Raw genomic sequence first — 11,863 nt, forward strand, 5'->3', positions numbered from 1 at the left:
AGGTCAGGCCAGCATATGCACGGTTCAGATGTCTCGTGCATGTGCAGCGGGTGAGGGGTGCATGGAGAGAATATGTGGCCTTGCCTTGCAGATACAGACATCATATGTGGCCCTTTATATCAAATGAGATATTTTGGGAACATCATGTATATGAAGCTTTTTGGAATTAAAAAGCTTACAAAAGTCAAGATGATAAAGGGAGAGTGGAGACCAAAAGAAAAGTGTAATGAAAGGGCCTCACATGCTTGCTGGCCCACCACAGGACACACCCATCATTTCTACTCCATTTGACCCTTCCTTTCCTATAAATGTTCCCCCTCTTTTTCCATGCATCTAGTCAATGCTACAAAAGCTTGAAATTGGGCCCACATAGAAAACCTATTACATCATCCATGTGTGGCTCATTACCACTCTAGAGAGTGTGTTTACCACATAAACGGCCAAGAATACAGGAAGATGACATGCAACCATACCATATGAGGTCTCAAGTCCAACTAGTTGCACCACGAGTTACGGTCCATCTGGCTATAGGTTCAAAACGGTTATGTGCGTGTGACATCCAACCCTTCCAATATGTTAGCCCCACCATAAAGATGTTAGCCCTATCCACTCATCAAGTGAGCCATACTAAAATAAAAAGTGCCTAATCATTAGTAAATAGCAAAATACAAACGGTCCACTGGGTAAATTAATATGGCTGAATTTTACACAAGATGATCCTCATGGTTACAGATTAGATGTCTCATGCATATGAAAGATTGAAATTTATTCGTGGTGGTGCCTATTTACACACACATGCCCAATGCTTTAATTAATTTATAGTAAATAATTATTGATTAGGAATGATAGGATTTTTTATTAAAATTTTTTTTGTAAAACTATATATTAAAAAAGGGCATAGGCTAAATAGTGTTGCATAATGCTTTGATGTTGTATTTAACGTGTGTTCCATCCAACTTGTTGGTGAGTGCAACTTACAAGATATTGTTATATTTTAAAAGGATTTTAAAATAAATTATTTTAAAAATTAAATTTTTTAATTTTTTATTTCGAAAAGTGTTCTGTTTTTAGTATATTTATTAATTCATATAAAAAAGGACCAAACAAAAATTCAAATATATAAGACGAGAGTTTTACGCAAGGTTTGAGTTTCTCACGGGGCATGTAAATTTGGTTCAATGGAGAGCTATGCCGTTGGCACGAACGTATGCCATTGATTACACATGCGCTGACGCTTCTATTCAAGTGGTCGCACCAATTGGGTTCAAACCCAATGGACCTAACCTATTAAAAACGGTGTTTGAAGCACCTAATCCTATTCTATATAGATCGCTTCGACTCAAATAAATAAATTATCTTTTTTATTTTATTTTATTATTTATTCAAATATTATTTACTTTTTTCAACACATTTTTTAATAGATACAACTTTAATCATCCTAAATTAGGATGCCCTGTTAAGAGCAGATGTTGCTTATAAGTTTTTTTAATCTAAACTATCTTATTCCAAGTTTATAAATTTATCTTTTATTATTTTATTATTATTATTAATTTTTTTGAAAAACACCATTTTAGCCGTATTAAATAGACACTTAAAAATTGGTAGTGCAGTCCATTTCTTGCTGACCTGAACCCGGCCATTACCATCCTCAACCATACCAACGTCTCATGTTCAGTACGTCTGAGCCGTGGAAAAGGTTAGCCCTGTCACGAAGATCACTTTGAACAAAGGACAGGTGGTTCTACCGTGAGTTTTAGAGTATGGGCCATACAAACTATGGCCCAACAGATGAACGGTTTGGATGTCTTTCCCATCTTGCCATTCCTATAAAAAGAGACCGCCACTGACGTATGGAATCCCATGGGAGCTCCACGTGCATGCTAGGGAAAGGGTAGCAAACGGTGGGATGACGGACATCTAGATAATGAAACTCCCGTTATATGGAACTGGATCTGGTGCGCACGGGAGGTGGTGTGCCTTCATCTCAGTGCTGCACACATGGCATACGTGGACAAGATCGGAACCGTTCATTTTAGAGTTGAAGTAGATAAAAGGCCGTAATCCAAGAGTTGCACCGTTTGGGCATTCTCAACCCTTCATTCAATGTCACATAGAAATGGCTCACAATGATGAGAAAAGTCCACCCATTTGATGGTCAGAAATAGTCGGATGAAAATAATTTTGATTAGTGGCCAATCAATGCCGGATCCTGTGGGATGCCTGATTTCTATCCAGATGTGCCACGTGTGTGAGGCACCATTTGAGGTACTATTACGTTATCATTTTCCATGATAGAGTATTAACGGTTAAAAGTAGGTAAATAAAGGGCTTATCATCGCCTGGTGAAGACATTTGACCAAACATAGATAAGAGGAATGTTTTAGTATTCCACAGGATTACCAAAGAGTGTAAATCACACCCTTATGTATACAAAGGGCGGGGATTGGGTACTAGACAACCGGGACCTAGCTAGAGGTGGACGGTCCCGCCAAGGACTTGTGGCTCGCTTTGATGAAACAGTGGGGATTGAATGACTTATGTTGAAAATCTCTTATGCTCCACATAAGTTTTGGATAAAACTGATTTCTATGTGACTTATGAACTGGTTGGATGGAAAATGAACATCACAGTGTTCAATCTCCACTACACTACTTCCTTTAGACCTTTGTGTACTTGCACAAGAAGCGGACAAAGAAGACCTGCCTAGTGCAAGAGACCCTCTGATGCCTAAGTCCGGAAATGAATTCAAGTCTAGTTGAGTATTGATGGTTCAGGGGTAAAGATTGTGCGTATCTTTCACCATGGGGGTTGCTCCTATTTATGGATGAGGAGAAGCGGTGGCGTAAGAGAGATCTTCCTATTTAGTAGGGATGAGTTGTAGTAGGATTTAAATTCTATATATATCGCGAGAATCTTCTTAGATTCCCGACTGGGATCGGGAAGATCCGTATCTCGGTTGAACTCATGGATCTTCGGCCGAGATCTTGGATAAGGTAGGGATCAGGTCGGAATTGAAGGAAGGTGGATTGTGCCATTTTGGAGTCGTGCCGACCTAAAGATATACTGACCTGACTCTCTGCGCGAGTGGCCAAGCTCTTTTAGGTGTTGGGCAGGTCGGTAAATGTCCCGACCTGGTGACGGGATGCTGAGCTTGGCCTTACTTCTTGCTTGGATTTAGAGCAAGAGGTCAAACCTATAATTGTGTCCGACTTGGCGAAGTGTGCGAGGTTCTGATCTGACCCTTTATTATTGGTCAACCTATTTTCCCTTCAACAGTCACTATTGTTTCCTTTGGTGTGGTCTACTCAAGCCTTCAATCAACCTCCTTTTTGTGATCTTTCCCTAAAATAATATTTCAAATGGATGGATGGCTTGCATAAAATGCATATATTACAGTGGGCCCACAGCACCCCTAACAAGACCATCCATCTCTAGCTAGGTCGTGGTGGGGGTAGTACCCAATCGGCTCACGTATACAAACATTCATCCAGTGTGCCCGATTTAGGAAGGGTGGTACACAAATTATGATCCTAACTACGCAATCAGGACCATTGGCTTTGTTAATTTTAATTTTAAAATTTGCAGATCCTGGTAACAACAACAAATAAGTCATCCAGTCCATGAGTTTTGTTCAATCTAGACCATCCATTGTTGGACCCTTGGGTTGAGTGGCTCTGATCACTGATATTGGAATTGATCCCATGTTCAGTGGCCAGCAAGCTACAATTTAGATGATCCCGGGGGTTACTTTTGGAACATTTCACCATTCAAGTGCTGTTAAAGGGGCGCGGATTAGGTGAGGCAGGGGTAACAGAGTAAGGCCATGAACGTGGCCCCCACTTTGATGTATATGTTATATATCCAAGCTGTTCTTCCGTTTTCCTAACTCATTTATTGCATATGGTCTAAAAATGAGTCAGTTCCAAATCTCAGGTGGCCCACACCACAGGAAAACAGAGGTGATTGAGTGTCCACCGTTAAAAACTTCCTAAGGCCTATTATAATGTTTATTTTCCATCCAGCCTATTGATAAGGTCACACGGACCTAAATGGAAGGAAAACACAAATAGTAGCTTGATCCAAAACTTTTCCTGCCCCCAAGAAATTTTTAATGGTGGGAATTCAATCCCTATTGTGTGGTCTACATGAGATTTAGATCTGCTTCAACTTTTTGGATTTTATGCTGAAATGATATAGAAAAACGGATGAACGGCGTGGATATAGAACACATGCATAGAGGTGGACCCCACGGTCAGAGCCTCACCCAATAAGCTATTAGCCCTGCCTCACCTCTGCCGCTCCCTAGTTAAAGACCGTTGTCACATGCTGTGTTAAGATTCCCAGCAAAAGTCACGTGCAAGTCACGTGAAAGGTGTAACTAAGTCGTAGGGGGACAAGGAGGTTTGCCCATACTTCTCAGGCAGTGGCCCACCATGTGCTGAAAAGGCCGTAATAGAATGTCCAACTTAGATGGGTCATATGGAAAAAATCACACTCATCTCAGGACACTTCCTTCCAAACATGGGTGAGTAATGACATCCCTAATAGGGTTTAGGATAGCTTGACATATTAAGAAAATATGGGGAGAAACTGCCCTGCAGCCCCAAGTTCTGTGGGCCACCATGATGTATGCATTATATTTATTTCGTCCATTTATTTTGCAGGATCATTTTAGGACATGAGCCCAAACATAAGATAAATCCAAAGCTCAAGTGGACCCACATTTAGGGTGGTCCACTTGAGCTTTGGATCTGCCTCATGTTTAGGGTCATGTCCTCAAATGAGATGCCTAAAATGATGGGCGGAGTGGATATGACACATACATCATGGTGGACCCTATATAGCTTCTGCAGGACCTTGCAGAGGCAGTCAATGGTACCGTGCTTGAATCGACGCCCTTATTATCCTTAAATTAATAAATGCCCCCACATGGACTAAGCATACAATATAAATGATTTCAGCAAGTCTCCCTATAAGATAATCCGACAATCCCCCTCCCCCTCCCAAAATAAAATAAAATAAAATAAAAGTTAAAAAAACAGTCCTTGAATTTTTTGACCAAACCATTTCAGCCAACAAAGAGCATAGGAAAGACTGGTTAGAGGGGGTTTTGTGACCGTCGACCATTCAAGTCCTCACAAGAACACCGCAAAATGCATGTTGTGGGCGGCTGTGCTCATTGGGTGAGTTTGATACAGTTCTCACATGTGTATCAAGGAGCTTGAGAAGGCTTTAAACTTTTTCAATTTCAATTTAAACCTGAGTAGAGTAATGATAGAACCAAGGATGTGACCTATGTCTCAGGATGATTCATTATAAATTGACCTCATTACTCGTTCTACATCAATGGCTGTGATGGAGAGTTATTCTTCATTTCATCCACAAATGGAAACGTCCATTTACTGACTTAGATTCTATCCATGATGGGGCAAATGCCATTTTAAGGAAAGAGAGTACCTAAGCCTGTTTGGTTTGGGGATTAAATGGTATGGAGTTGCATTAGATTAAATTAACAACATTACATGTTTGGAAATATCATGGTATTTTGACCGTTCTATCTTATGTTTGAGATCAAATTCTTCCTTAAAGGAAAACACTATATTAAGTGGAACTCACATTTGGTGGTCCATTGAATTATAATCAAAGGACTAGATTCACAACTGATGTCAGTCACCTATGTGCATATACAACTAAAATATTATGTATAAAGGGTGTATATAGATGGACGGTGTGGATATATAAAATACATGCATCAATGTGGGGCCCTTAAATGTAATGTATTTCAAAATCTATTAGAAATCTTACGGTGTTTACTTTGATATGATATCTAGATTAATCTAATCCTTTAATTTTAGTCATTTTCAAATGTAAGGTGAAATTTGATTGGGACCATGATTCAATTCCATACTACCAAATCCCATGTAATCCCATGTACCAAAGAGGATAATGGGACTCCTGAAGCCAAGTAATGCTCACGTGGTAGCTTAGAAACCCGGCAAGGTGAACACCATGAAATTGCCATGTGAGATAGAAGAGTATGTTAAGCTAAGCTAACTTACAAGGAGTGAAAGTGACCATTCTTCCACCGGTTTACTTTAAGTTCTTTTATTATTATTTTCTTAAAGATTTTTTACTACAAAATTCCTCATAAATTTATAGTTTACCAAATAATGCCTCCACGATTTGAAATCATGCAATGGTGCTTTTTGAGGGGATGAAATTATAATTTTTTTTCTTTAAAAGTAAGGAAGCTCGAGTATTATGGGGCCCATGTGATATGTGTATAATATCTATTCTGTTAAAAGTATGCACCACATCTTAGATCGTTAGATAGGATACACTTGAATTAGGACATTTTAAATTGTGTACATTATTATTATTATTATTATTATTATTTATTTTATGAATTGGGTTACCTTATTATTGGATTTGCTATATTTTTTGGTTCTCTACTAATAATATTGGTATATATGTATACTTTGGATGGGTTGGCTGTGAGAGACCATATGGGATCTACCACTTTAGATATTCTACTTTGTTGTAAACAAAAATTAAAGAAAGGCTGTGATGTAATTTCTTATATTTAAGGCTACTGCCTTGAAATATCGGTTCCTGGAGTCACTATTTGATAAAATAATCCAATTCCTAGAGGACTTTTGCTGTAAAAATCTCTACATTTTATTGCTTAGGTTAGGTAGTCTTGACTTTAGGTTTTAATTTGGACGGTGACACATCTAAATTTTCACAATACAATATTCGGGAGTTCTGTGCCTCTTGGGGTGCATGGCATTTTCGTGCCTCTAGTACCATACACGTGGCACATGTTTACGATGATCGGAAATAGGCATATTGAGGGATCTGCCAGTGATTGGCTACTAATAAAAAATAGATTCGATTGGATTATCGCAACCATCTAAAAATAAAATTCTCTTGAATGATGTCCGTCATTTGATACTTGACATCTGTCCTTTTGTAATACACAAATTGGAGGGTCATGATTGCCCAAAAAGTGTAATTTTTAGACCATAGCCCATTAAGTATCAGACAAATCAAATGGACGGTTCTGATTTATTCCATTATACCATGTGGGCAACAACGACACTTGATCAGGTACCATAGACAATATCATATATACATATTTATATGGGAGGCACAGATATTCACCCACTCATGATTTGTGTGGGCCCCACCATGTTCTAAACAGAACTTAGGCCGGCCATCTGGACCCGTAAGGACAAAGATCAATCAAGCTGTTCTTCAACTCAGGTGGGTCCTGGTTATAAGAATCAACGGACTAAACAAATCTGATTTTGGGACTAAGCGACAGTGTTAAAACAATATAATTAATAGTTTATTTTGATCTATAACATATGCCACATGTACCATTTTAGAGTGACTGAGTATCAAGCATCATAGGCTGCCAGAGTATCAAATAACCCTCATCAAAATATTAAGATAGAAGAAGAACATGACTATTATTATAATCAAGAGATGGAAAGTTACAAATATACATGTCATTACATGAAAAGGCAATGCCATTGCTTTGTCTTATCAAAGAAAAAGAAAAAGAGCTTGGACGGTTAAAAAACTCTTATAAAAGCTGGCCACTATCCTCAAGAGAGAGTGAGACTTGAAACATGGGCATGTCATGTGGCCATTTTTTTCTCATCTTCTCTTCACTCTCTATCTTCTCTCCCATTCATGTTCTCTCAATGCAACCCTACCAAACCAACAACTACGAGGGCTCATCTGAGCTAGTGGACCTTGTATACCACATGGGCCCAGTCCTAGCATCCCCCATCAACCTCTACACTATATGGTATGGCCATTGGAATGTGGCCCACCAAGCCATCATCAGAGATTTCCTCCTTTCACTTTCATCATCATCAGTAGCATTTCCTTCTGTCTCCGACTGGTGGCGCACCGTCCGGCTCTACGCAGACCAGACCGGAGCAAATATCACTGATGACATTGTCCTTGCCGGCGAGCATTACGACTGGGACTACTCCCATGGAAAGTACCTCACACGCCTCGTGATCCAATCCGTTATCAAGGCTGCTGTTGGCACGTATCAAGGCGCATTGCCGCTCGATGCCCGTAACGGACTTTACTTAGTACTAACATCGCCGGATGTCCGAGTCCAGGACTTCTGTCGGGCGGTATGTGGATTCCACTACTTCACTTTCCCGTTGATCGCCGGTGCAACGGTACCATATGCATGGATTGGCCATAGTGGGACCCAGTGCCCAGGGACATGTGCTTATCCATTTGCATGGCCTAAGTATGTAGATGGGCCGGCGGGCGCTCGTGGTGATGCAACTAGGGAGGTGATGGGCCCCCCTAACGGGGACGTCGGGGTAGACGGTATGGTGAGCGTGATTGCACATGAATTAGCAGAGATGGCAAGTAATCCTCTTATCAATGCATGGTATGCTGGCGATGATCCGACGGCACCAACAGAGATCGCCGACTTGTGTGTAGGTGTGTATGGTTCAGGTGGGGGTGGGGGATATGTGGGCATGGTGCATAGGGACCCACATGGGAAGGGCTACAATGTGAATGGTGTGAAGGGCAGGAAGTTCATGGTGCAATGGGTGTGGAACCCTGTTAGGAATAGATGCTTTGGGCCTAATGCTCTTGATTAGAATTTGGGAGCCCTAAGGTCTGTTTGGGTGACATCCTAAAGTGATTTATTTTTTTAATTTTCCAGCCAGGCACTCTTGTGTGGGATTCAGAACGTCCATGTGCTGAGCCTTGTGTTGGAAGTATGATGCCTCAAATATCAGCCTCATCTGGCATTTAGTTGGGCCATACTTGTAAGGCACATCCTAACCGTTGGTACAAGTTTATCTAAGGTGTGGCCCACCTGATGCTATTGTGGGAGAAGCTGGTTAAATCCATTTTAAGGTGGAACCAAAGAACACCCTCATGAGAGAAGCATGACTTAGGCTCCAATCTCATTCAAGAACGGTGGAAGGTTGTTTTTGCATGGGTTTTGATGCGGTGCACCCCATCCACATGTAGCTATGATATATGTGAGCTTCCCAGCCGCCACGCCACAATGGGTACTTGAACCCATGAACTTAGTGTTGAAACTCTTTTGAGCTTCTCAGCCTTACAAGTTGCATTTACCTCAAATCCTAACCACCCAAATAGTGGGCGGTTCGGATTTGAGGTAAATGACACGTGTAGGGTAAGGGAAGCTCAACTACATTCTACATGGGCCACATGGTCTGGAGTCCTGTAGATGGAATGATGAGCTTTTCTCAGTAGATATGATATGGTGGGAGGGTGTGTATATGCTTTCTATTTCTTTTGTGCGGATCATGATGTTTGTTAGTTCTTGTATACTTCGAATTTTAAAACGAATGAGCGATTCTGTGTATATAAACCATCTTTGCACTTTAACCAATTGTATTCCCATCTAAGGTGAAAATGTGTCGGGTCGGGTCGAGGGTAGAGCGGGCAATGGTCCATGGTTGGGCCTAGCAAAGACAATTTTAATACGCATGGTTTAAATAGTTCAAAATCCGGGTTTCAAACAACCCCAGTTGAGGGGACTCAGACATGACTCATTTAAGAATTGGATCAGAATTTTGAACTTAGGTCTAATTGATTAACATAGTTAGGCCCCAAACTACACGTAAACACAAACATTACTCACTTAAAGGAAATTTGTAAATGATAGCTGTGCCGAGTGTGCATTGTTGGATAAGCCCATTGAGCACCAATGATTGTTCATCTTTTACAAATCCAAGCCCTTGAGTTATATGTTCTTAGTTTTTTCTTTTTAGCAAATCTGATTTCCGGCTAAAAAAATTGTTTATAAATTCAAGAATTTCACCTTTGACTCTGAAATAATGTCCCAATTAATCTTTACTCTTGTCCCAAAGGCTAACACACAGGACCAAAGTAAGTCTTGTGACTGGTCTTGTTTACCAACGGGAATATATGAGATAGAGAGCAATATAAAGAGTTGATGCAGCCAAATGAATACACAAGCTAATTTATCAAAATTTAAAGAACTCAGCTATTCTATTGTCTTGATTGATGATCTGGGCTAGATTTAGGGTCTGACGATTAATCTGATGAGATCAACAGTCAGATTACATTGTAAAGCTAAGACTTCTTTACATGGTTTAAGTTTATATAAGGCTATGCTATGAAGGTATAAGGGATTATTGTATGATTATGGAATAAAAATTCACTTTTCAAATTATTTCTCAAGCTATATATTTGGCAAAAGGTTTAGAGAGGTGATTTATCTCGGTCTCTACCTTTCAGCTAGGGGATTGTTGGTTTTTTTTTTTTTTTTGCCCCACAATGTCTTTCTTTCTTCTTTTATCTATTTGTATCTATTTTTAAGATTTACATTAATTAGTGTCGGAGCAAGTTTTACTCTTGAGAAACTAAAGTAAGATAATTTTCTAGTCTCAGTCCTTCCATTTTATCTCTCTCTTTCTTTATTCTTTTTTCTTCCTTTTTCTTTTCTTTTCTTTCCCTTAAACCTTACTCATCAAACCCTATCTCTACCTAAAAACCTATAACCCACTATAGTCTGAACTCATCAAATCCCTCTTCCCTTTTCCTACCCAAAACCCATTTCAAAACCCTTGGTACTTGTTTGGCATTGCTTCTAGCAACTATATAATTGATCATCATGAAACAATTATTTAGAATTGCTTCTTGAGAATTGCTTATTTGAAAAAAGTGTATGTTTGATACACATGCATAAGACAAGGTTTCAAGGTTGAGCGTTGAATCCCAACTATTTCCTTTGGCATAGTCCACCTAAGTGTTGGATCTACCTAATTTTTGAGGTCATAGCCTAATATGATATGATGAAATGCATGGATGGAGTGGATGTCACATGGTCATCACAGTGGGCCCCATAGAGCTACGGGTGCGGGTTGGATTATCGGATCCATCCGACTTCTTCAAAGATGAGATTTGTTAAAGAATTGAATGAACTCAAGGAGAATATGTTGCAACTAATTAAGAAGGAGATTAGAGTGCTTAGAAAGATATTGCAAAAGAATTGAATGAACTCAAGGAGACCGAGAGCTTGCTTGGAGCTCTTGATTGAATGAAAAAAATGCTATGGACTTCAATCCATTGTCTTTGGAGTTCCTGAGAATGACCTGTTTGAAGTAAGTGTGGCAACTCAAGAGGAATCCACCATTGGCTTGCTTAATGGATCAATAGCTTGATCAATGGAGGAGCAATGAAAATAGATAATTAACTATCGAATGTCATGGTTGAAGAGATTGAGGGATTAACAAATATGGACGATTTGATGGATAATGTCATGATCACCATGGTACCATCTCAATGCTAATCAAGGCCCACAGATCGAAAGCCAACAAGGAAGAAGATGCCATGATCAATATTCTAGATATCCAGCTCTACAAATCACCTCTTGTAGAAAAAGTGAAAGTTAGCTCTCTGAACATGTTGGATCACAAAGAAGTGAGATAAGCATTAGTGTTACAAAAAACAGTCTTAAAAGTGATGTGCCAATTCAACATGTATGCCTTCATCATCAATTGCAACCAAAGATGAGGAAGACATGCTATAAAGGTGGATTGTTACATTGGACAGATATTGACTTTAACATGAGGGCAAGTTCTTTTTGATGTCGGGTGGAGTTGATGTAACAAAATGGGTACACAAGCCGATTGGTCAAGATATGAAAAATCTAACTATTCAAGTCTTGAGAGATAATTTGGATGAGATCTGTGGCCTGATAATCAAGTTGCGGTCTGATGATCAAGTTGATGTGTTCAATAGTCAAATTACATTGTGAGGCTAAGAGGATTCATTGAATGGTTATTATATTTTTAGGATTTATTTGTTTTAGTTA

At 39.6% G+C, this 11,863-nt stretch overlaps 1 protein-coding gene across 1 annotated transcript; it reads left to right on the plus strand.

Moving 5' to 3' along the window:
• The first annotated feature begins 7,472 nt into the window (after positions 1-7,472).
• On the plus strand, positions 7,473-9,435 carry LOC131242254 (protein EXORDIUM-like 7). The gene has a single exon (XM_058240782.1). It carries the CDS (start codon positions 7,638-7,640, stop codon positions 8,643-8,645), a length of 1,008 nt encoding a protein of 335 aa, XP_058096765.1. The 5' UTR covers positions 7,473-7,637; the 3' UTR covers positions 8,646-9,435.
• Positions 9,436-11,863: the final 2,428 nt, after the last annotated feature.

Source organism: Magnolia sinica, chromosome 1 (genome assembly GCF_029962835.1).
Source record: "Magnolia sinica isolate HGM2019 chromosome 1, MsV1, whole genome shotgun sequence".
Lineage (NCBI taxonomy): Eukaryota > Viridiplantae > Streptophyta > Magnoliopsida > Magnoliales > Magnoliaceae > Magnolia > Magnolia sinica.